The sequence below is a fragment of the Passer montanus genome, unplaced genomic scaffold (genome assembly GCF_014805655.1).
Source record: "Passer montanus isolate IOZ18808 unplaced genomic scaffold, ASM1480565v1 scaffold32, whole genome shotgun sequence".
NCBI classification, from domain to species: domain Eukaryota; kingdom Metazoa; phylum Chordata; class Aves; order Passeriformes; family Passeridae; genus Passer; species Passer montanus.
In genome coordinates this window covers 9,893,974-9,921,420 of record NW_024367930.1, presented here as the reverse complement: position 1 = coordinate 9,921,420, position 27,447 = coordinate 9,893,974, and the positions used below count along the sequence as shown (strand labels likewise).

The window sequence follows — 27,447 nt, the reverse complement described above, 5'->3', positions numbered from 1 at the left end:
TTTAGTCTTGTGTGACAGAAAGTCTATTATTAAAATAGAAATATCTTCAGAAGAGTTTCTAGCTCTAAATTAAGCCCAGGATATAAATTCCTCTGTATTTTATCATGTGGTAATTGTTGCAGACATGGTCTTTCAGAGCAATAAGTCAAAACTCTTTACTAAATCTTTATGGTCTTCAAATCTTGCTTAATGCACAGCATTCCTAATTTTACACAAATAACACATTTAATTTTTAGCTTTTGCCATTAATTTGAGAACCTCATGCAGGCTTTGTTTTTCTAGAAAATATACACTATATGCAGTGAAGTGAAGAACTTTGCTTAGCTTTTGCCATTAATTTGAGGACCTCATGCAGGCTTTGTTTTTTCTAAAAAATATACACTATATATAAACTCACAATGTGCAAGCAGAAATTCTTCCATGTAGGTGTGAAGTAGCAACTGCTAATATCTCAGACTGGCTTTGAAAGAGGTTTTAAAGGCTGTTGTCTCTCAAAGAGTAAATTGTCCTGTTAGATATTCCTGCTCCTCATGCAGATCATTAAAACCTCCTGTTTGGAAAATCTTCTAGGTATCATCTACTTTCTGTGTGACAAAAACCAAGGGCCTTTATTTTAGTTGACACTTCGTAGGAATGAAATAGGGTGTATTGAGTTTTGACTTGAAGTATATCATGCTGTAGAATTATTGTGATTTGTAAAATGAACTACAATCTCTTATGTATCTCTGACATGTGGGGAGACATATAACTGAAAAGTTGCTATGACGTTTGCTTAATAACAGCAATGATAGTCAATCCAAATAACATGATTTTCTCTACTGAAGTCTTGGTTTATTTAATTTTTGTATTTTATGATGCATGGTTGTGCTTGCAGATACTGCACAACTGACAGATGAAAAAGCTGTAGAAACAAAAATGCTTAAATCCACATGAAAAGAATGCAAGTTAGGTGTTTAATGCATGCACAGTTGGTGACAGAAGTATTCTAAATGTATACCCTGGGAAGCCACTGTATTACCTCCACCTCTATTCCTCCCTAGGTTTTCCAACTAAAAGGGTCATTTGAGTGTGTAAATCTGCTTTAGGTAAACCAGGGTGCCAGCAGCATTGTATCCAAATGAATCAAAATTGGCTGTTCACATAAGACACTCTTAATGTGTTATCAACTCTGTGAATAGATCCTCTGAATAGTGTTAAAGTCCGTAGTTATGTAGTATTCACTCATAAAAAATGTAGAAAATATTTATATTAGGTCCGATATAACTAGAAAGCATTTGAATGTTCTTATAACTATTTTCCAAGGGAAGTTACTTTCTGATCTCTCATTCCATCCCTGTTGAACAAGTTCATGTTTCATGAATTGTACTCCTGGGAATTAAGAATATCTTGGTAAGTCTTGACTAGAACAAAATCCCTTACTTTCAGAACTTTGATGCTATATACCTATATGTGCTGTGAACTGAGTTTCAAACATCTTGGATATCTTTTCTGAATGAATTATATAATGGTTGAGTCAATCTGACACAAAAACCTGAATTCAGTTTAAATTTTGTCGCAGATAGGAAACTCCTTTTTTTCTTTTTCCTTTTTTTTTTTTCATTTTCAAAAGCAGCAACTCATCAGGAACTCTCAAGATATCAGTCATTATACTTTCAGAAATACTCTTCCTCTGTGTATGTCATTCTTACCATGTCTTTTCACAGAGAACAACCACAATCTAGCCTGGTTTAACTAATTTGTTATCTTCTATTATTTTTATATTGAACAGTCAAGCATATTCAACAGTATGTGATTTTATTATTTCTAAATTGTCCAAGTTGCATTTTCACTATTCTTTATTACACTCAGATACTTATGAAAGAAACCCCCTGGTTTTCTATCTTTTAGTTGGCTAATCTATACACCTGCTGGTCTTAATCAACTCTGTGTTTGATCCATGGATTCAATTATAGAAAAAAAGCAGATTTCTGTGTTGGTGGGATTCTCTTAGGTTCAGAAGAGCTTTACTCCCTTGGGAGTCTCCAATTGTGCAGTCTTCTTTCACAAGAGAAAGTTGCAACCTCTAAACTGCCTTCTAACAATAACAGCTAAACACTGCCAGTCCAGGAAGAAGTAAAGTAGAGTTATGTTGTGCTTTGACTTGAAGCAGAACCATATTGCTTCTGAGAATGCCAGGTCTTTATTCCTCTCAGGCAGTCACACTCAAGATGACATAGAACCCCCCAATCTGCTTTCAACCTAGCTGTAGTGAAGGTGATAACTGTCTTTTCTTCCCTGGTTGTCATAATCCTTTCCACATCTATTTTCTTGTGTACGAGGGAAGGACTGCCTGCTTGGGCACCACTGGTGAGTGCTCTATATTCCATGTGTGTAGAAAAAGCTGAGCCACTCTTCCCAAAAAGGGAAGCTCTGGAGAGCCTTGACCACTTCAATATGATAAATTCAAATGAGGTTTTTGTCCCTTAAACCTAGTGATTCTTTCTTCACTCATAAAATGTCCAGTCATTCTACCAGGGCTAAGAATATTTTGCAAATAGATGATTTGCAAAATTTTGTTCTTTAGATACTATTCATTTTTAAAATCAGAATATAAAATAATTTTCAGGGCAGAAGTCATGCAAGTGATCTGCTCAACAGCCAAATAACTGATTTTCCACTTTCATAACTCACTAAATTTTGAAAACAGTGGTGATCTAATTTTCTATCCTAGCTTATTCTTACCTCAATATTATTATAGTATTAACACAAATAGTTCCTAAAACATGAACAGTAACAAATAATAACATTAAAAGCAATGAACCTTTTTTAAAAATGCCATTACCCTAAAATTACCATTTGCTTTATGTCAGCTATTTTCAGTTCTTCAAAACAGGAAAACTTAATTAGTAAGGCTGTGATGTAAAGAATGCAAACTGAGTCCCAGATTTATGTAGGTAAATAAGGTTTTATGAAGAATCTTGATGTCATTATGGAGTATCTTAACTGCTTAGTTATGTTTACTCACTCCTGTGTGAAAGAATCCATCCTGTGTTTCTACTTAGCAATATTTTTGAGTTTTAGCATTAAAATTTAAAATATTCGAAAATACGGTTTCTATTTAATCTGTCAATATTGTTGGTCCACTCTGTAAGTAAAAGAAGGAAGAAAGGTCTAATGCATGTACATTTGGTAATATCCCTGGGGAGTCCATTGTGTAGGTGTGGTACTAATGGGAAAAGAGGCTCTCCAGAGAGCAATGTGCAGAGAGGAACAAAGAGAAAGCTTTTTGCCGGACTGAGGGTTTTGCTGCTGGCTGCTTGGCTGCACGGTAGCATTGTTCCGAGGAAGTGCACCTGCTCTAACATTTTCTTCAGCTGGAAGCAGACAGGTTTGTTGAATGCTCTAATTGCTGGTAGGCATGAAAGGATTGCCTAGAAGATTGCTTCCTAGGCTGTCCTTTGATGTTTCATATGATTTGGAAGTGAAGATTTCTTTTCCTTTATCCATCTTACTAATAGGTGAGAATAAAAAAAATCTCCTTTCAGCTTTCATTCAAGAAGGTATCATGGCACATTCAGTGTGATTAGCTGTATCATGGGCCAAAAGACTCCTTTTATCTTTTGAAAGGTGTGTAAAACACAAGCATAGTCATCACAGTCCACATTCATAAAGCACTATTAGCTACATGTTCAGTTCATTGCAAGGGTCTCTGGGCAGGAGAACTACTGTGCTGTGAACACTAGGTTTGTCAAGTGTTGTAAATCCATGGCTAGAAATTTTGGATACAATCCTTTTAATATGTATGGTAAATCTTGGACCACAGTTAGAAAATGTTCTTTGTTTAATTCTAGTTATGTTAGTTTATAAACACAACAATTCTAATACAAAATGCAAGTTTTGCCTTATTTTTTGGAAAAATTGGAATAGCAGAGAACTGCAGTGAGGCTTGATAGTTTGAATCTCCCCCTTTTACAGATAAATACAAGGCATGACTTATGCCCTATAAAGTCTTGTACTAAATTCAGATTATAACTAAAGCTACAAACAGTATGGTATGATATATTTTGTTAGCAGAAATATACAAATGAATAGAGTAACCAAGAAGACTCTGTAACAGGTTAAGTTTTAAGGTTTTATTTAATTCTCTTACTAGGAAATAGCTAGCTGAAAAATTATAGTGCATTATTTTCACCCATGTAAACTGTCACTGGCAGCTTTCTCTTGAGAGGGTGAGCTATTGCCAGCATACTTGGAAGCACCAGAATACTTGATTGCAGGTTGCTTGTCCAGGTAGAACAACCTTCCTCAATTGGATTTGGTTTAAGTCTCCTTGATGATACGGATTTTGTATTCAGATCCATCACTTGCAAAGTTCAGGAGTGGATGAATGTGTGCCTTTTCAACCAGAGCCTATTTCACTTTCCAATCAAGAGCTGAGAATTTATGCATAAGAAACCTATGTCTATTATATATGTCTCTGAAATATAGTTTCTGAAATCTTTAAAGATACATACTGGTTTAGGCTTTATTGAGGAAATTAAATTGTTGTTCTTTAATCTGTTGTAAAATCTGGGGGAAAACCTTCAAGATATCTTCTGAAACTTTGAGATATGTACGTTATTTTTGTATTATGATTTACTGAATTATTAATTCAATTTCCTTTTTATAAAATTGCATATTTTTTCCAAACGATCTGTTTTGCAATTCAGTTTTTTGAATGCTGAAACATGTCAGTCTTGAACTTTATAGCTGTCTTTTGAGCAAACTGGTTACAGTGCCAGTGGTCAAGACCATTAGACTTCCATGGAGTTTTGTCATGGTCACTGTGAATTACAACATCTTCTCAAATTTCTCTTCTAAGCACAAAGTGTGTGTATTTTCTTTTGTGCTTTAAGCAAAGAGTATATTTATATGTCTACAGCTGTGGCCTCTAATTTTCATTTTGTGACATGATGAACTTTTTTAAAGAGTATGCCTGGAACTTTATTTACTTGGCCAAGAGGTCAGTCTGTTGCTTTTGTCTGTGGAACCAAGTGTTTATCAGGTTTCTGTATGAATCACACAGCACATTAGGCACACCAGTGTTTAATTCTAGACATCTTTATAATAAAGTTTGGATGTGCTATATTTTCCAAAAGTATTTTAAGTCCAAGAATTTTTTCCCCACAAAATTTTCAAATTTGGTTTGCATATCTTTGTACATATAGCTCTGTGTGAGCATGTATCTACCTAAATGAAACTCATTAGTTCTGATGTTTTAGTTAACTAGGTAAACATGAATATCAGGTGTTTGGAGGCAGGAATGCTAATACATATACCCTTAGGATATAAGCACTTCAAGAAAATGAAATCTAGGTGATTATGTTATTCATGTCTCAATGGATGGGGAGAAGGTTGAGTGTTGGCTTCACCCCGTTATTCACCAAACAACACAAATGAGTCAGCTCTGAGCCTTGAGCTGGTACAGCCAAGGGAGTAAGCAAGTGGTTCTGTTAAGAGATGAAAGGAAAAGGATTGCAGTCATAGATCCTGGTGTTTTGTTCACTACTAGTCAACAACATTGTTCACTCCCTAGTCAACCCTATTAGTGTTGTGAGTTATTACTGCCTAAAAAATTCTTAGTGATGATCCATGCGATGCGATGCCTGCTTGTGAAAGTGGCCTTCTCAGCAACCATCTCCAAGTCACTGTCCTACGGGTTATTTGTAAGCCATCTGGAAAGCATGGGATGACTCATTCATTTTGATGTGGCTATGGGTTTTGTGGCCATAGACAGAGAGAAACAATGTGTACTTGGTCATATCCCTGCAGGCAATTTTTCAGACTTCGCTTTGATAGGGACCAAGTCTTACTGGACTGTTTCCTTAGGTTTATTCTGATTTAGTCTGTTGAAAATAGTTGTAGACTAACCACTAGTTTTGTGTTGGGTAGACATGCAATTATGTCTTTTTTCTTCTTTGTGGGTATTGGTGACATCACTTAAATGTGTCACTGTCAGATGTGTGCTATCTGATTTTTGTATGAGGTGTACAGAGCTGCAGCAGAAATTTCACTTTAAAAAAGGAGAAGGAAATTAAATGTGTGAGATTAGAATTATTTTGTTTTGAGATCTTGGTTTATTTAGACAAAACTCCAGGAAATTCAAAGCTTGTCCTGAGCTGTCATCCATCAATAAACTATTGTGAATGAATAATGCTAGTAATCATAAAACTACAGAAGATGTGAGATAGAAGCAGAGTAAGAGTCTTAATGATCTAGAACCATAACTATATTGTAAATGAAATGTATTTATTTTCCTGAGGAAAGTATTAACAGTGAGGAATAGGAGAAGAAAATATTTTGTAGGAAGTTTAGTTAATTGACAGAGTATCTTTCAAAGATAAAATAGTTCAAATCCCCAAAAATTTGACTGTTCTCAAAAACTGAATGGTGTAAGCACATAATGTGCTCTACAGTGTCTCATATAAATCATGGGTTGGTATTTGTAGAAATATATACAATGACTTTTAAAAAGAGAACTTGTATAAGAACACTTTTTACTTCATTGAAATCAGTGAAATACTGAAGTGTTTTTTTGATGCCATGGAGACCAGAAGCTAATATACTGATACACTGCAGTGTTACTACATATGTGCAGCCAAGTGAATTGCAAGTTTAAAGGATGCTTTGCAAAGATATTATGGTTTTGTTAAGAAAGAAAGTATGTTTCATCCTTTATGAATATCTGAAAGAAATAGACTAAGATCACATCTAATGAACTCAGTCACTTTGTATTTGAAAGTAAGAAAGATTCTGAATTGAATCGATATTGCCTTGAATTGAATTATATTGAATTGGATTATATTTTTCTGCTATGTCAATTGATTTATAGTTAGTCAAGCTACAGGGGCTGATGCTATTGAATTCTAAAGGAGCTTAAAAAAGACTCCTCCAAAACAAGGAGATATTTTCAGGAAAGTTTTTACTACCATCAGTAAAACAAATCTTAATAAGATTTTATTGTAGTATGCAATATTTCATTTATAATGCTCTTCTGAATATATTCTTTGTTAAGCACAGCACTGTTTGATTCTATAATTAAAGTATATGGGTACAGTTCTAATTTATGGACCAGTGAAGAAACTTTAGGCTCAGTTAAGAAGCTCTAATTTCCATCTTGAAGTGTCACTTTGTAACAGCCTAGAGAAATTACTACATTCTTGTGACTAGGGGTGTTTTGAAAGAGACTTGTGATCATTCTACAGAAAAGTTTAGGATTCAAAGTAGATTTTAATTTAATGAATCCATGCAGTTAACAAATTTGATTGTATCTATTTTATTCTCTTTATGAGCTGGTCCAAACAAAATAGAAGAGGAGATAATTATAGTAATTCAGAAAAAGAGGAAATGTAATAAATATACATAAAGTATGTAAAATTTGTTTTTATCATAATCTATTTTATCTAAGTCACCTTCCACACTGTTCTTGTCCTGAAAGCCTATTTATTTTTTTCCTCTTTTTTTTTTAATCTCTCTTTCTACATAGGACTGACTCATCACGTCTGTAATCTCCTAACAGAAGCTGTGGCCCTGTACTTGGAGGCAGATGATAAAAGGAGCACCAAGACAGCAAATGTGCTGCTTCTGTCCTTACTTGACATTTTGCAATACATGCTGACATATACAGCAAACATTGTGCGCCAGACTTTGCAGGTATGGGATTTACTCATGGGGTCTTGACTATCTTAAACAATTTTTTTAGATAACTTCCTATTATCCTTAATAACGAGACTCTCACTATTCTGATGTTATGAAACTTTTAGTGTAGTGAAAAGTCAATTTGTCTTCCAAGTTACTGTTTGAACCACTACAAGTCATAGCATTGGTGGGACTTCCTCTTCCTTAAAAATGGAGCACAAAATACAATTCAAAGAAATTTCACATAACCCTTTTAGTAACACCTGAATGAAAAGCATTTGTAATTTTTTAGACATTATGTAAATCTAGCAAATATTGCTTTTCTTTTTAGATGATCTGCCAAATTTTTAAGTTAGTCAAGTGGAAGTGACTTCTGTATTTACACTGCAAACAACAACACATATTCTTCATGTTAGGCTTTTTATGTTCTTGGTATTATTCACTGAAGAACAGATATTTGTCAGGTGAAATATATCTAACGGAAAGAAATTCAAAGGATTGCTGACAGGTTGTAATTCCTTGCGGGATATGGCTTCTTTCCCCAGTCCCTTCTCTGCAGGTTGTTTGTTTTTTTGGTTTTGTTGGGTTTTTTTTGGGTTTGTTTTGTTTTGGTTTGGTTCTGTGTTTTTTGGTTTGCATGGTTTTGTGGTTAGGGAGTTGGTTTTTTGGGGGGTGGCTTATTAATGTAAGAAGGTGTTGAAAATTGAGCTTTTTTTTCTTTTTTCTACATAGATTTACACAAGCAGCTATGTTATCAACCACATTTCACTGCGAGGTTTTTGGTTTGGTTTATTATATGTGATGATATAATACCTTGTCTTTTTTAATTCCTCTATTAGCAGGTTCTGTAATGGTATTTTCATTTAAGGATCACTTCATCAATCAAATTTTGTAGGCCAGTTGCTTGTTGTCATATTTTTGGCATCGCTCCATGTAATCGTAGAGAGCTGAATTCAGTACTGATACTCCATACAGCAGTGGTGAGGCAAATTATTCTGGAGGACACATGAGGAGAGAGGATCTTGCACGTGGATTGGTAGTATTGAATTGATGGGTTTTATTTAGATTTAAAATTAAATCTATTCATTCAAAGCCAAATTCTGTTCTGGCTTTACTTGAATATAACAGTTGATTGATGCACTGAAACTCCAGCTCGTTTTATCTCTCATCACAGAAGTCTGCTTTACTCTTAAAGTCTAATGAGTAACAAGGAGCAGCTGGAAAACTGAATTTTGAAGCATGGGTCTATTCTGTACCCATATATTAATTTTACAGTGGTGTTACTTGTCTTGGCTTATGTGTCTTGACAATACTCATCACAAGATCCTTGAGAGATCTACATCAGTACACATACCGTATTGAATGGTGGCCATTAGTTATTGACTACACAGTGTTCCACTATTCACGTGTCACTAAATGCATCACAAATATTATTCTTGGACTGTTTTTATAGAGATGTTTTAAGTAAGATACCATTTAAATCAGAACTTGTAAAACAGAATCAAATCTTGTATTATCCATTCTGAGACTTGTCTTTTACAGATGATAGTACCTTCACTTGAATCCTTTTTATTATACTATTTCATGTGTATGTTTTGAGTAAGATACCATTTAAATCAGAACTTGTAAAACAGAATCAAATCTTCTTGTATTATCCATTCTGAGACTTAAGTTGTCTTTTACAGATGGTAGTACCTTCACTTGAATCCTTTTTATTTTACTATTTCATGTGAAAAGTGATAACCTTATCCAGCTGCACAGGCAATACATATCACCACTTTTCCATTGCACTGAAGTACTTCATGATGGATGGTGCTGATAACTGTATCCAGGTTCAGGAGAAGAGTTCGCTCCTTGTCGTCCAAGTACTTTCATATTAATTTGCACGTCTGTTTTGGAGAAGTTTTGTCATATGTCCCAGAGGTGATCTGTCACATTAGCTGAAAAGAATTTGAAATTTTAATTTGGTATATGGACTCTATTTTGTGACTCTGGCACAGGTTGCCCAGAGAGGCTGTGGATGCCCCAGCTCTGGCAGTGTTCAAAGCTGGGTTAGATAAGACCGGGAGCAACCTAGTCTAGTGGGATGTGTCCCTTTCTGGGAGTGGGTCTGGGTGTGACTAGATGATCATTAAGGTCCGTTCGAACCCTTTAACATTCTGTGATTATAGGATACTACAACTTAAAGTAGGTTTAACAATTGTATAGTGTGTATCCTTCATATAAATATGTAATTTCTTTAATGCTGTTGTTCATTCTTTTTCCAAAGACACTAATATATAAAAGTTTAAGAAAGTAGTCAAAGATTTCTGATGGAAGGTGTCTATCTTCTCATCCCTGTACTAAGGAGAAAAAAATGTTTAAAATTCTGCTGAATGAAGGTGGCTTACTTTCCTTTCTTCATTAATATAAACATTCCATTTTTTGTCTTCTCTGCACTTCTTCTCCTTCTTGCCAGGTCATTGTGGTAAGTCTCAGAGACAGACATACCAATATGACTTATTGCCTGCAGAAACAGCTTTTCAGTTCTCTTTTATTTAGAAACCCTTTCCAGAAGAAAGGTATTATCCTTTCAACTCATAAGTATCAACAGTTTGGACAGTAGTAGCATCTGTCTCAGGGAACTTGCTCCTCTGTTCACCTAACCAAATGGAAATCTCCAAGTATTACAGTTGGACAGTGATTTTTAGGATTGAGCTATAAATTAAACACAATACAAATTATTTTTAAATGTGCTCTTTAGACAAAATGTTTATTTTTCCTCTAGCAAATTGACTGTATAGGGTCATGGTCCAAAGCTGGTGTAAGGTAATGATGTTAAATGAAAAGTCCTGCAAGCCAACCTTTCAAGAACCCAAGGGTCATAAATAGCACTGCTTAGGATAGTAGTATATCTTGATGATGTGGGGATGACAGTGGTCAGAATTACAAGTAGTAACTGATCTTCTTACTTGAAAAGTTTATTATTACAATTTCAGAAATAATTTAAATTCTAATGTATTATGAATATTTCAGGATACGGAGTAAAGCAGGCAGGCAAAATTGGACAATATTGCTGAGAATCCTAAATTTTCAGTCACCTTGATTATCTTGGTTTGAGGTGTCTTTGCACGTACATTTCATGGCATTTTGCTGAAGAAATGTCATGCAGGTCAGTATATTCAGCCTGTACAGAGTGGCACAACAGCGTGGGTCCCTTTGCTTTGTGCTTATTGTCACAGAGGGAGCATCACTGCTCATTGGGAACCCAGGAATACTTAACTAGAAAAGATGCACAAGTTTCCTTCAAATTTCCATTCACACTTCGACCACTTAATAGACCTAAATTGTTCTTCATAACAGAACAATCACAAGGGTTGCTTTTGATTTCTTTTCTCTCTTGTTAAGGCACAGAAATCTGGGGCAGGAGGGGACACGCAGGCTGCCGAAGACCTTCTGCTTATCAATAAACCTCTGACGGACCTGACTAGCCAGCTTATTCAACTGGTGAGAGTTTGCTTGTTTGTAAGCTTACGGAATGTTGCTGAAGTTGGAATTATGCAATTGAATTGAACGTATTAGAGCTCTCTTTACTAGTTTTTAATTGTTTACAAGGTCCCACCTAGTACTCTAGCACTTTGTAAGATGTTACAGGTCACAGTGACTTGCAGGTTAGCAGTGATGTCAGAGTAAGTCTGTTTGTCCAGAGCATAGAAGTGGGATGAGGGGCAGACTGCAGGTTCTCAGTTTGGATACATATATATAGCCAACATTTGTCTTTCAAAATGACTAGTCACCACTGCATAGGGAAAGGATGGCATTCAAAATTTGAGTCTAATAGTACTGCTTCCTTTAGAGAAGTCAGTAAATGCAAAATTGGTTTGTAGCGAGTGATGCATTTTAATATTATTTTCTAGGATTTGAGCCTTCTGAGTTTTCTCAAGGGTTTTATTTCAACATAATCCTGAAAGGTTTATGAGTGGGAGTGGTCCCTGTGCTCTGTAAACATCTTTGAAGTGTGTCTGTTTAAAGGCAGTCCTTTCCACAGTTTACTAGATGTACAGCACTGCATTAAAATCACAGAGGGCTGCATTGTGGCCCTAATGTATCCCATCAGCTCAATCTCTGTCATACAGAGATCTATATTTACTCTGTGTGTAATGGTTTGTAGCAGAGGAATGCTTTTTGAGATGGACAGTGCTTTTAGAGGCTGCATCAGCCTGTAAGTCAACATAAAGCCATTAAAATGGTATGTGAGAATTTTGGTGTATCACAGTATCCTTTCCAGGATATTTCACTTTGAGGTGTTTCAGATTCACTGAGTTCTCTTCCAGACCCTTTTTTTTTTTTTTTTTCATTAAAATAGATGATTTCAAGTTTTTTGTGATATCAGTACTGCAATCCTTCTACTATCTTTAGCACTGTCATCTATTTTAGGGAAGTGTGTGATTCCTTTTTTATTAATTTTTGGCATTATACTTGGTGTTAAATCCTCCTTTGGATTTATTTAAACCAGCTATTGACAAAGGCTTTTTGGAAATGTTCTCTGAATGACCTAAAACAAAGTGACTGAATTTCAACTATTTAATATTTCATCTTTATAAATTATTTTAATTTATTTTTATTGATTTTTTTTAAACTGCTATATATAATAAATAGTATGACATGAAGATATGCAAATGTTCATTTAAAATGAAGCTAGTCATAAGTTTAAATTTTTAAAGAACAGAAGATTAGAGGCCAAGCTTTAACTCAACCTATACCACCTGGAAGTCTTTTATAAGTTTTTTAATTAAAGGCTAGGATAATTGTATAGTTAGCATGTACTGATTAGATTGTGACTTGTCCTTGCATTTCAGAAGCGTGGCTGTAAATTACCAGTAGGTTTTGCTTTGTTCTGTACTTCTGCAGATTCTGTTTCAAATGCTTGTTCTAAATCTTCTGATTTTAATATACAGGTAATAGATAATCACCACCACTGCCACTTCTTTAGATAGATAGACAGACAGACACACACATTCATACATACATATTGTCTTGTTTTGGTTTGGTTTCAGTTTTGTGAAGATTCTGTGAGTGAGGGCTTTTTCTCTTGTTTGGATATGTGAAAGTATTTCAGTTACGTTTGTTAAATTTGATTTTTCACATTTTCTTTCCCACTGCTCTATTAAACATTTCCTGTTAAGCCTGGAAGAGTTTGAGCAATGGAATAATCATTTTAGCATTTAGGAATCGCTTGTTTAAAATGGTTTATGCTCTAATCTCTTTAAATAGAAATAGATTATTTGTGAAGTCTTGAGCATGTCTCAAGATGTGTGTGCTCCCTACTCCTCAAAATGCCTCAGGCCTACCTAAACTGAAATTCTGTGAAGCTGCCAGTGGTTGTTCTCTGTATTCATTGAGCTGTGTGGGTACATAACCTCTTATTGCTGTTTTGAGGCATTCAGTTCTTTGTGAACTTGATTTTCTGGAGATAATGGAGGACTTATATTTTGAAGTAACAATTGCTTTAAAATATAGAGTTTTGGGGTTTTTTTGCTTTGCTATTTCTGCCTATCTTAGCATATTTATGGTTTCTTATAGTCACTTACATAGTTTCCTAGTCACATTGTTTCCTAGTTTCCTACACACATTGAATAATTGTTTTCCCTCATTAAAATGTGTACCCCTCAAGTAGATTATTTCATGTCTCATTTACTTGTCTTTTTATTTTGCTCAAGTTCTACATGTTTTTCTCTCTCAATAATCCCTCAAAAAAATCAATGTGAGTTAAACTTCAAAATGTCAAAATCTTTGAATCAATTTTTCCCTTCTGTGTTTGTTATTTAGTCTGTCATTAAAGGCATAGCAAAGCAAGTTTTGGAAACCTAGATTGCATTTAAATGCAACTTCAATGATTTAACAATGCAAAAGGATAAATTATTACAAACTCTGTCATGCAGGAAACACTGAAGATATGGAGAATTCAGTATTTAATCCCAAGATCATTATGACCATAATTGATCAATAAGAGGAAAAAAATTGAGCATTTAGTCTTCTTCTTGACAGTTTTGTGTTTAAAAGTTAATTACACTTAGCTTTGTTGGGTAATGTTTCTTTGCTTGATGTAAATTTAATTTGAATATTATTCTGAAACCTGCAGCAATTGAAGAACATACAAAGCACCTTCTAATTTTTTTATGCACCCATTATACTTAAAAAAAAAAATACTTTTGAAATCACTTCAGTGTGGATTTTCACAAAGTTTCTGAAACCATGCCAGTACCTATAAAAATGAATTTTGTTTTCTGTAGGTCCTAGATTCAGTTCCTAGGTGTAGATCTTCCAGTCATTTCTGAAGCCTACTAGACTGCTGGGAGAGAACTTTTCTTGACTTCTGGTGTGAGGCTTCCTCATTATAATATTACCAGGAAAATTTGCACTTGATTTCCATGCTCCTTATGTTACCATTGAACATCCAGTTAGTCATGTCCAAATGTGAAGAGGATAAATGTGAAGCATCAGTGCACATGGATGAATGAGATGGTCTTTTCTGTGCATTTTTTGTCTCTATATTACACTGACACTAAGGCTGTGCCCAGACTTCATTTTCAGAGTGCATGGAGTTATTTGCTAATGACTAATGAAAATAACTGCAGAATAATGATTACTGTAGAATTTTATTTCACATGTCTTTCTCTAGGAATACAGACTGTTCTGTGGTCAGAGTGGAGAGGCATATGTTTATATCCTATATTTGAAGTATTCTCTTATACAGAGCTATCCTAAAAACCAAAAATCTCCTAATAAACACACCAGAAGAAAGAAAAAAAATTTATTACATGCACAGACTTTCAGAATGGGGATTTAGTTTCTCAACAATTAGCCTAGGTTAAAATGAAGTGAATATACGTATATATTTCCCTTAGGCAGGAGAATGCTACTAAGTAAAAATATAATTTTTTTAAATTTAAAACGGTGCATCTTTACTAATGAGAATAGCATAGTAAAGCTAGCAGATTAATAATGTTTTGCTTTTACATTTTGTAAAATGTTTGCAAAATCATCTTCCCTATAGATCCCCACAGTGCCTCCTTTACAGCATGTTCTGTAATCACATTAGTGATCTAATGAATATCTATCTCTTATCGTAATAAACTCTCTATGTGTATAACCTCATCAATGCACCAAAATAGTGTCCCCTCCGGGTAATCCAGGCAATTTCATTGTAGCTCTAAAATTAGATGCTCTAACAATTCCAGCGGTGTGAAAACTGCCACTTCAGCTCAAATGATCACACGTTTCTTGCAGTGGTTTGCAATTCATGAACACACTGCAGCTCAGTTTAAAATGATGCATTTTTTGAGAACAGACTGCAGAAATATAGATGTGAAACAAGAGGAAACGTCCTGCTCTTTACTACATTAACCCTAAAATACACAGATCAGGTTCCATCTAGAAAGGAAAAGAAAATAGAATTTTGTGTTATAAGCTTGTTTACAGGAAGTTATAACATGGCCATAAAAATTAAGCAAAGAGTAATACACTTCTTTCATTGCACAGAAGTCTTGTCATGAGGTATTATTTTTTAAAAAGTGAAAAATAGATCTACAATTTTCAGTTAGAGAATGGCAGAATTTATGACCTTAGCTCTTCAGTAATTTATTTTAAGGTGCTGGATTGTCTTCAAGCTATGAACTAGCCAAGAATATTAACAGCTGCAAGAGAAGTACTGCTAACTTTTCTACCTTGCTGAAGGGCTGAATCCATAATCCCCTCTAAGACTGAGAAAGGAAAAGGAAACTTCATGTAATTATGAAATATTAAGGGGCAGATATCTTTCAAAGTATTAGTTTTTTCATGGGCTTCTATTCTCCTGAGAGAACAAAAATTATTAATGAATTTCAAGCAAATGTTCTTCATACCAAATTGAATTGTTCTGATTAGAAAAATAATCAGAATGCTGTTCCATTTAATTAGGAGATGAACCATCCATCTATATTCATTGTTGAACAACATGATTGTTTTTCCTGTTATTATTAAACATGAGGTATTTACTTGAAAGCTGAATTTTCATTCTTGATTTTCTGTATTTATAGATATTTATTATATTTTCAGCCATTGGTTTTGTTTTATAATATTCTTTAGATCCCTTACTCTTTATAACCAGTACTAACACTGACTGGCAGCCAGTGCTAAATTTCAGGTTACCAGCTTACAACTTTTGACATCTAAATCACTACTTGTCAGAAGTGAAATGGTGAAATGGTGAGAGTTACAGAGAAAAATGCTGATGTGGGCATACTTAAATAGGGACATTGCTGAGAGCTCCTCTTCTACCTTAATTATTGATGACTTAGACTGTAGGCCAATGATTCTCACTCCCTCCAGAGTAAATATGGCCTTTCCTATCCCAAGGTTGTTTTTCTCTTCATACAAGACCAGTCTTGTTATTGTTTTGCTCTGAGTTTTCCCAGGGTAACAGCAAGTTGCTCCTCAAAGTCTAGTTAACACCAAAGCTCAAAGGGACTCTTGGAAAGCAGAGGAGCAGAAGATCCCGAAATACAACAGTGGGGTGTAAGACTTGTTTTGCATTGGTGATTGAGTAATGTGATGTCATAGCTGGCAGGTGTTGGGAACTGTGGAGCGATACTTGGAACATGGTCACTGAAAAGCTCTGAAGAGCAAGACTATATGATGCCAAGACAGATTGGATGGAAAGTTTCCTTTCATTGGGTTGAAAGGGTTTTCCTTTCTCTTGTTGGGAGACAAAGAATAACAGCAAGGATGAAAGACTGGGCATGCCAGGAGGAGAGAATCAAGGCCCAAGCAAGGCCATTGGTCCAAGCACAGCTCTTCCTCCTAGGGCAACACTGCCTCACTGACTGGGTGTTCCTGCTGCAGTAAGCCTCCTTTGGGAATAACACTAACCAGCTGGACTTGCTTGTTTGCTTCCTTGACAGTCATGGTGTTGGCAAGAACCGCTGAGGTTTGTAGTGCTTTATGGATTTCTTCACATATGTTTGTTGTAGGAGCAGTCCTCTATGGAGACTGACAGCTTTCCGCTCCTCTGATATTTAGTGAAATCTTGGAAAAACCCTTGGAATCAGTCTCACTTCCAAGTATAGCTGTTGTGATACTGACTAAACATGGGATTTTTGTGCCTGTGGAGCCCAGGGAATTAGCCTCTACTGAAGTACCCGGACAAGGATGTATCAATGACCAAAATTTTCACTGTTTTTTCATTTTTTACCTTTGTTTAGCCAAGAAACATTTGAAAATTGAATATAATCCTTGTACTGTGATTTTCTTCAGGGGGTCATTGATGTAGCTGCCTACACTAATCTAGAAACAGATTAACTTGGAATGCTGCTTTTAGAAGGTGTGAGAGACACATTAAAAAAATAGTAGTTGTCCTTCCTTTGTCTAATGGCATTTTATTTCAATGAAGGAAATAAAAGTTGTCTTGAAGTCCCAAGCAAAATCAGCAGATTTTCTTTTCAGTTTGTTAAGGATATAAATGGACAAATGGAATTATAAACCTTGTTACTATTTATAGCTTTTCCTGCTCTTTGGGTTTGCTAATTGTGCTGATGATGTTATTAGAGAAGTCTGGATCATGGAAAGGAAATAATCAAATATGTGGCATTTAGATTGGAATGAAAAAAAAACCATATAGCAAAACTGAGGAAGAAATAGCTGTTGTGGTCCTGTCACTTGCATAGTATTAGGTCAAATAGAATGTGATATGTCTTGGGGCTATATATTCAGAGATTTCATCTCAGTTCAGTCTGTTTTAAACAGCAACTCTATGAAGCTAGTAGAAAACAGGATTGTATTTGCATGGAGATCCCTTGGGAATTGCTGCTTGAATATTTGAGAGATATATGTCTGATGATGTGTTCAGATTGCTTTAAAGTAACTGTGTGGGTTTTCCTCAACATGAAAAAATTTAGGAATTTCATACTGCAAATTAAATAAGTAATCATTATTGAAATTATTTGGCATATTACATAAGTGTTTGGACAAATTGGGTTTTTTTCCTCCCTTTTACTTTCTGTAAAGATAGTCTGTTTTACTGTACTTTTATCTGGCTTATTTGGTGTAAATGATATTTTTGGAATGAAAAAAATGAATGGGCATGATGAAGTGTTTGGTTAAGACTATCACTGACATTTTGTTCGGGTCATAGATTATAAGGTGAGAAAAAACTATTACAATTACTTTGTTGAGGGATATATATAGACAGGAAACTTTCCTAAATTAATTCCTCATTAGAGTAAACAGTTTTGGTATTTTTTTTAGAAAAAATTATTCTTGTGGTATTTGAATTGTCTTTGATGGAGAATCTGTCTCAGTTCTAAGGAAGTTGTTTCAGCAGTTAATTGTTCTTATTAAAGAGAGGAAGAGAAAAAAGGAAATCAAAGTATTATCTTTCTTCTAATCTGAATTGCTTTGTCTAAAATTTTGAGCTATCATCTCTTATCAGTCCTTTTTCAGGTAAAGGAATTAACCTATCCTGAATTTTCCCACATATGATTGAGAGGATATGATCAAATCCACTTTAACCCTCTCTCTGATATGCTATAGACACTAAATTCCTTCAGTTCTTGGCTATTATGTTTTCCAATCTGTCATCCTCTTGCCTGTTCCCAAGAAACCTCTATGATTTTTTTTCATTAGTGTTTGTGAACTCTGTGCTGACACTAGACATTGCATTCCTGTTGTCATTCCAAAATGTCATTGTCAGTGCCAAATATAGGCCTAATATAATATCTCTACTTGTTATTTCCAGCCTGTACTTTCAGAAAATATGTAAATAATTTTGATTATGGTGTTATATTATCAGAAGCTCATTTAAAGATGATCTCTAGTCATGTCCCTAAATATTTTTTGTAATTTTGCTTCCCAGAAAATAATTTTCCATCTTACTGCTAGAGCCTGCCACAGTATCTGATCTTCAAAGGGGTGTAGAAAACTTAGAATTCAGGAAAATATTTCAAATCTTGAAAAAGTACCTCCTAATGTGACTACTTAAAATCCATTACATAACTAGATAGCCTGTGCTCTACTTCAGGATTTAGTAATAATTAAATGAAATTTTATGGTGTGCATGATATAGAAGATTAGACATCATGGCTGTAATGATACTTTTTCCTATTGCTGCCTCTATTTAAAGTAGAATAAAATAACCTAGCTGGGAGCAACATTTCTGTTGCTGTTATAATGTAGCTCTAGATAGACCACTTGACAGAATCAGAGTGCAGATATTGTTATATTGCTGCTTAAGAGTAGATATGTTTTAATTATGTTTTCATCACTTCATTAAACTTGTTTTAGTGGAATTCTGAGTCAATCAACTAGAAATTATTCTTTCCTGTCACAATGCAAATATTAATACTCTTCCAAATCCCCAGTGAAACGCAACTTTTCTGAAATCGGAATTTGATTTTTGTTTATTCATTTTTCATTCATTTTTAGCTTCCCAGTGACGACACTGAAATATTTTTGAGTGCCTCACAGAGCTTATTATTGCTGGTTCAGCTGTATGGAGGGAGCAATCAGGAGAGTATGTCTCCAGAAAACATGGACAGCTTTGCTGAAGTACTGAAGTCCAAAGAAGATCCACGAGAACTTAAGCTTTTGTTGAAAATTGTTAAGAGACTGGTGAGTTAATATCAAACCTTTTCCAAATTCTGTGTGTTTCTTTTATATAATTTGATCATTTTATGGGCTGGATTTTTTTTCCCTCTCAAGGGAAAAAATATTTTAAAATAATTTTAAACCAAAATATGCTAAGTCAAATATCATGTCTTTAAATTCCACTCTTCTGGAGAAGATAGCTTTCTACACTTAAAACCTCTTATGAAAATGATGCAGGAATTCTCCTATTTCAGCTAGCCATTCAGCAGTTTAAATAACTCATGCTATTTTTACACTTGTTTAGTAATTCAGCTCTGTATGCTATTGAAACCATTTTCTGAATGCCTTCTGAAAGAACTAACCTTGTAGCATTAAATATCTGTTCAGACACACAGTGGTTTATTTCACAGTGAATAAAAGGCTATTTTATACTTGGAATAGGTTTGTGCATGGGCTGTTGAGTCCTCATTCTCATGGAGCTATAGGGACCACTTGTGCTGGAGTGGCTGTGATGTAGAAAGCCAGGCAGTGGCAATCATGCAGGGGCTGCTTCTGGTGCTGATGTTGACACGTAGAAGGTTCACTTCTGTCCTGCTCCAACACAATGGAATGACAACAGCTGATGTCTTTCAGGTAGCTTAGGAAGGAAATCTTTTGGTATCTATAGCATTCTCTCAGATAATACAATAGGCTTTTATCTTGAAGTGTCTTAATAAGAAGCTTTGCCTGCATTGTCAACAACCTTGCATTGTTTGAGTACTTCATCCTTTACTCTCCAAAAGCAGGAGCTTTCAGTTAAAAGAGGATAACTGCCCCAGTGTAAGAGGCAGGAGATCCTTCAGTTTTGCAAGTGCAGTGCTGACTACTAGAGTAAAACTGTAATCCATGGTAGCAGGAATTAAAAGGGAGCAACTCCCTTGTAGAGATTTCAGAGCTCTTGTCCTCTTTCTCCTGCCTGCTGTACTTACATCACAGGAAAGTAAGCACCATACCCTTCTTCCCTGTTTTGCCAAGCCCTATCTTGCCCTGAAAGAAGCATGAATACAAAAAATTGAAGTTGATATGATGTTTAAAATTCTAAAGATACTTTCTATTGTTTTTTAGCTTGTACCTCTGCTACTCTTTCTGAATAATTGTTATGATGCGTAGAACGGGCTTTTGCTTTTCTCCAAAAGCAATATGAGTAAAAAGGCAACAAGGTGTTAGAGAAGGGAAGAGAAATGAGGCTGCAATATACATGTCTAGATTATTTCATTTTAGAATAGCTACAGACTTGTTTATTTCTCTCCATTTTGAAGCCTAGAGTTCAAAAGTTAACCTAGTGTGCAGGATACTTAACACGGAAACTTCTATTGACTATTTTAAGAGAACAAAGCTCTGCAGTCACCTTTTGAACCTTGCAAGTTCCTGTACTTTAGGTTCCAGTTCTCTCCTTTGTATACCTGGTACTTGTTATTTATAACATCAGGCATAGATTTTCAGTAATTATTGTAATGAGATCATGCGATTTCTTTTGAAAGCAGGGTTCATAGATAATTTGACAGATTATTTAATAAATCATATGTTATTTCTCTAAGCCTTAAAAAGTCCTGTTCAGAGGAGATTATTATCTTGTCAAAATTGTCGTAATCACAAAAGACATTGAAATATAATCATATCTACTTAAGAAGTATTCAGCCCACATCAGCTGAATTTTGAAGCCTAGAGCAGTGTTTTTCTTTTTATATATCTGAGCAATATTTTAATAGAGAGATCAGTATGCACACCAGTTTTCATTGTTGAAAATCAGTGCTTATACAGAGCAACTTTTCAGTTTGTGGTTACGTTGATTTTCCTGGTACAGGAACAGGTATTGCTTATACCACAAAAAGGGCTCCATGTGGTTGTGCTACAGATGCCTTTATAGTATGTATTGCTGGAAATATGGAAGGGCATAGTAACGTGACTACTTAACCTTGACTCAACTGTTTTACATGACTGCAGCGATCCAATGGAGGCAGATAACAATTTCAAAGCCTTCAGTTTAAGGCATATCAGGATTTGTTGGTGTACAAGATGACATCTTAACCTTGATGAAATGGAATCTCATATCTATATATTGTTATAGTTTAATGATCAAACCACTGTGTTTTATCTCCAGTGTGTGGAAGGTTTTTTTGAAAAAAAGTTGGATATTTGAGTTTGTTATGTTGTTTTGTTCAGGTTTTTTAACGATCATTGTCAAATTTGACCAGCAAATTGACTGCGGGGCAATACAAATTTCTTGCAGCACTTTCTTCACTAATTGTTTTCCTACAATTTTGTTGCATGCATTTCTTAAACAGAAATAAAGATATAAGCCAGACTTTGTACAGACCTCATACTGAAATCACTATGAACACACCCTTTTATAAGCTTTATTTTGCCGTAAAAAGGAATCATTAGGAGAGAAAATATGTTTTGAGCTAACTTCTGTAACTGTGTAAGTAAAGATCATCTAAAATCTTTAAAGAGGCAGCACTGACTGTCTTGTTTCTGTTTTCTTTGTAATTACCTCTTAGCTTTCAAAGCTTTGGGCTCTGTCAAGCACAGGTTAACCCATTGTTTCACAAGAATGTTCTCTCACTGCCACTGATAAAATGAACAGAAACTGCATAAAATTATTGAATCAAGCAAAAGGATTTGGAGGTTTTTTTCCTTCAGCCTTTGCACTAACTCTCTTGTTCTGATTGCTTCATCTTGGGCTAGACAATGCTGCTATTCAGATATACTTAATCTTTTTTAGAAGCATTTTTGTAACTGATTGATGACATCAGAAGAATGATCTCTTGCTTTTTTAATTCTGGAAACCTCTCCTGCCACTTGTCATGGAAATCGCTATCTCATCATTCCATCTCTTCTGTGAAGAGATAGTGCATCTTATTATGAGTCCAGTAAATTACCTAGATAAAAACTTTTTTTTTTGTGTGTGTGAAGCAGAAGAAATTTTTATTTGTGAAGCAATTAGTTGGGGTTTGCCTGCTTTACTGAGAAGTTTTTAATTTCTTTTTTCCCCCAGAGGGAAAATATTTCCCTGCCATCCCAATTTATCATCTAGTATGTAATGTAAAGGCAGTTTTTATAGAACTAGCCAATATCTTTCTACTGGACCTGTAATCACTGTGGGATTAGAGCTCAGTACTCACAAATAAATTATTTCAGCTTCAGAACAAGAGAACACTCTTTTTTACTTCCATGTAATAATAAGGAAAAATTCCTCTGAGAAAAACTAGTAAATATTAGGCTTTCCGTTTTTACAGTGAAGAGGGAACTTTTGTTCCTTGACTTTTCCCTTATATACTTGTCAGAAAGGAGTTCTACCTTTTGAATCACATCTTTTTCTCCTAATTGTCTTTCTAGAATCTCATTTTCACTAATTTGTGTTTCATAAGTGTCAAGAAGTTTTTCTTTTTTTTTTTTTTTTGTGAGCAGCTAAGACATTTAGGATGTCATCTGCATGTCCTATACCCCATGGGGATATGTATAAGGATTTGTCGAATCATTTAGGCTATGTAGTAAAGACATTAAGGCTAGAATGATAATATATGAACTATGGTGAAATTCCATAACATTCATTAACTTCATTGTAGGACTATTGAACTCTAATTTCATTTCCCTGCCAATTTAAGTCACAGCAAGAGCATCAGTATCTACCTGCAGGCAAATTTACTACCCTGTTTCAAATGTACCAAAGCCTGGGGAACCACTGATCGCTATATCTAAGGTGTCATTCAAATCATGCAGTCCTTAAGTGTTTCTGTCATGTAGATTAGTGATTGTATCATTCTCAGTTTTATACAAAGATCTGCTGCATTTGCTTCTCTAGAATAGACAGCTCAGTGTTTGTAAATTAAAATATATGTGTATATTTTTACTGCAATAGGTCCCAGATCAGATCCTTGTTACATTAATCCCTGATCATGCATTATGAAGGCATTTAGAGCTTGGAGAGATACACAGTCCAAGCACACAAATGTTTGATTTACCCTAGCAGTTCTGCAATCCCTCAGTAAGTTGAACTTAGGTTTGCTCCTCAGTAGATTGCCACTAGTACATCTATAGGGAACTTCCCTCAGAAGGTGACGTAAAATCCCAAGAGTTTCTCAGACAGCTTCTCTTTTGCAGCTTCAGCTCCAAGGACTCAGTGCCAGAAGGAGGTGCTTGTGCAGCAATTCCCAGAGGTCTTAAAAGACTACATAAGCCTGTTGGCATATCTCCTGCTGAGGAAATGCAGCACTCAAATAATCTCAAATTAGCTGGAGAAAACTTTTTATGCATCTTACTCCTGATCTGAATCTTTTAAGTGGCCCATGATTAATTTCATTAGTTGCTAAGATAATCCATAATATTCCATTGCTCTAAGGAATAATTTTGTGACAGCTGTGGTTGTTAGACTGTGAACACAATACTCACTTGTGGGTTGCTGACATGTATAGGTATACTCACTATAAACAATCAAGTTTTTCTAAAATTATACATATTTTTTAAATTTGGATTACTTTTACAGAAACAATTCCTATTCTTCATTAATGTTAATGTCTTATTTTCAAGTTGTTACCAAGCCTGCATCCCTTCTTTACAGACAATCTTTTGTTGGCTTCAGTCTGCAAGAGTAAAGTTTATAAGACATTACCTTTGCATATATGTTAAAAGGGAGAATTTCATTAGATACAAGCAACTTAGATTCTCCCAAATAGGAAGAAGCTAATCAGCATTAGGGTACATTATGAAGATCATAACAGGATGTGTTGCTCAAAATCCTTTGAAATAAATACATGGGAAGGAAAATGCACCTTCACCCTTCCCGCTGAGTGGCAAAGCTCCATAATCACCCTGTCTCTAGGGGCAAGTGAGACTGTTCTCCCCTCCTCCTCCACTGGATTTTCATCTGGTTGCAAAGTAAGCTTCTAAGTATGGCTTTTTGAGCTTTGCCTATGGTTTGACCAAAATACAATCTAATAACACTTTTAAAATAAAAAATGCTACAGTGTTCCTGATGACTATGAATAGTCTGCAGAGGTACTTGTGAGTTAGATTGCTGGCAATTGCCAGGCCATTGCCATTGTTCAGGAAGCAGTACATTCAATTTTACAGCAAAGATTTTTAAAAAATTGGTTTAAATTACGCAGAAGATGATTGCAGCTAATCACAACTACTGTAATACGATTTAAACAACAAAAAACCAGTTATTTAAAGAGAATTATTATAACTGGTGTAATTTTTAAAAAATCATTGTTTGATGGGCATAGTTCTCTTGTGGCACAGCCCCTGTGTAGCACTTCATTGTTTACCAGAATGAAAATTGAACCAATACTGATTAATTTATCTGAGTAATTCATTGTTCAGGAAGCAGTACATTCAATTTTACAGCAAAGATTTTTTAAAAATTGGTTTAAATGATGCAGAAGATGATTGCAGCTAATCACAAGTACTGTAATACAATTTAAACAACAAAAAACCAATTATTTAAAGAGAATGATTATAACTGGTGTAATTAAAAAAAAAAAATCATTGTTTGATGGACATAGTTCTCTTGTGGCACAGCCCCTATGTAGCACTTCATTGTTTACTAGAATGAAAATTGAACCAATATTGATTAATTTATCTGAGTAATCTGAATTTTTTTGTTGTGTATATCTTACCAAAGCTTTGAACTTCTTGTTCAGTTTCTAATGTCTCATGAGCTCTACCAAATGTTCATGGAAATGAAATATTGTAGTTCCACCATTAAAACTTGATAGAAGGTTGGTTTGTTTATTTTTTTGTTTTAAGCTTAGTGAAGCATTTTCAGTAGCTGGGAAGGAAAACAATTAATCAGTGTGATTTTTGTATAATCAAAACTTAGTAATATTCCAGTTTGTTGTCATGCATTCTACAAGCAATATCAGGTACTAAGATATGTATTATTTCATCTATAATTATATACTTGGTATTAAGGATAACCCAGCTTTTCAAAAAACACTTTTTAAAGTTCTTCATGAAAGTGGTATTTGTGTGTGTAATAATACTTAGGATATCCAGATGTGAAAATGATCCTGAAGTTGATTTGCATTTAAGATCCCCTGGTATTCTTTATTGTACTATATGTGGTTAATTTTACCTGGCCTAACTAGATTCTGAGTACTGAAGGCCCAGACACAGTTTTTCACTATAGGTCTCATAAGAATTTTCATTTTTAATCTGAAATTATTAGCTACTGTTTCACCTTAGGGGCATGTGCATGTTTCATCTGTGTGCCTGACTTATGGAGTTTGTGATGGGCTAAATTCAGGCTCAGTTATACTTGGAGAAACACATGCAGGGTTTTCATCATGCTGAGTATTAGGACAATATGTTAGCAGTGCCCTTGGCTTACTCTTTTTTTGACATTTGCTTTCTATGCTTTCTACTGGAGGAGAGGGAAGAATAGTTTGATATTTAGATGTACACATTTGGTTAGAGCACTGATATAATTTTAATAGGCCTTTTCCTTTTTTAATGGCCTTCCTTTTAATTTACCTTTTTGAGTTTTACAATAACATTCTTTCAGTTTACCAGAATTCTTAAGCACAGCAAAATTAAATACTGATGTGGTTTATTCCAGTGTCTCTCTTTCTGTCTTATTAAATGAAACAGAATGAGTATCCATAAGTCTCAGTAAATGATGCAATCCCTGAGAAGTTAAGAATGCAGTTCCTGAGAAGTTAAGAATTCTTCTTCCGTCTTGTCACTTTGGATCCTGTTGAAAACCTCTGTAGCTCTTACCAGATTGGAGAAAACTTTGCTGGTTTTTGACCCAAAGCTCTGCTTTTTTTTTTTTCCCTGTTTTTTTTTCTCTTCTCATTCTAAAAATAAATATTTAAATCTTGATCAGATTTTCCAGGGTTATGGGATCATTTATTTCTGCCTACATCAGAATCCTGTTCTGCTGAGTGAATTTAGTATGTCTCTGATTACAACTGCTGCATCAAATGAGATGTAGAATAATATCAGTTCTGTGGCTGAGAAGGCTATGATGGTGAATGGTAGGGCTACTAATTCACTTTATGTGATATGGTTTATATCCCTATATATCTCTAACTACAAACACAGTGTATCTTCTTTTTTGTGTGTCTTCAGATACTCTTAACTCTACGTGTCAAGAAATTTTTAGCAACTGTGAAAATCAAAATTTTATTTTAATTGTATCTGAGATGAGAGATATTTTTTTAAACTGCTGATTATTGGAGCCCCAAAGCCTGTTGTATCAAAAATACCAGGCTTCATGGAACCTGTGCTAAAATCATGGTCCTCGCGTAACATTTTGCTGAAGAGAATCTATTAACACCAATCAAATAGGACTGAATTATTAAAAATCTTCTCTCAGCTTGAATTTTAATACCAAGTTGCACATATTTCCATGTTCTGTAGCATTAATGGGAGCATATGAGCTGTAGGTGCTGCTTTCATTATTATTATAACTGAATTTCATTAGTGGGTAGACTGGGACCTCATTGTGATTATCTCTATCCAAGCATAGTAAAAAATAATTTCTTGCTCCAGAGAACAATCCAGCTTGTTTCCAGTATTCAAAATAGGATCAAGAAATGGCCTGAAAGTGACTCTTCCTAATAGGAAATATTTTGACTCAAAATCACCATTCTGGGTAAAACTGATCATTGAGCAATGATCAGTTCTGTGCAAGCAAGTATGACTGTTTGACTAGTTCATTACTAACATAAAAGATTCTTGATTTTATTAAAAATTTAAATTCTTATGGTCACAGGAATATTTTAAAGTCCTTAGTCTTCATGTGATGTTGTTACCAGAAACTAAAACAGCTTTGGAAGATTTTGGTTGCCAGTGTTGAAGATGAGATACAGTTACATGTAAAATGGTTTACTGCTATTTTTTGAAAACTTATATTGCAAACCCTTCAACAAGACCTCCCTTTTTCATTACATCCAGTCTCTTGCTCAATTTTCTTGCTGACAAGTTTAGTGAAGGTGAAATAGTCTGTTACATTGTGTCAGGAAAATTTTGACTATGATGTACCAGCATGAAATCTAATGTTGGAATTAGATTCCCTACTGAAAAGTAGTGCTCCTTCCTTTGGCTTCTAAACCACCAGTACTGGACAATCAGAGTAAAAGGTATTGACATAACCTCTTTGTTAATCCTCATTACTCCCTTATTTTCCTTGCTTTCTATTGA

The 27,447-nt window shown here is 34.8% G+C and overlaps 1 protein-coding gene across 1 annotated transcript in view; it reads left to right on the top strand.

The window, feature by feature from the left end:
- Positions 1–27,447, top strand: part of ULK4 (unc-51 like kinase 4) — a 212,171-nt gene that overhangs the window by 138,567 nt on the left and 46,157 nt on the right. The window contains exons 33-35 of the mRNA XM_039715236.1: positions 7,505–7,671; positions 11,044–11,142; positions 19,096–19,281. Of these exons, the coding sequence (XP_039571170.1) occupies positions 7,505–7,671; positions 11,044–11,142; positions 19,096–19,281 (452 nt within the window). The remainder of the gene's footprint in view (positions 1–7,504; positions 7,672–11,043; positions 11,143–19,095; positions 19,282–27,447) is intronic.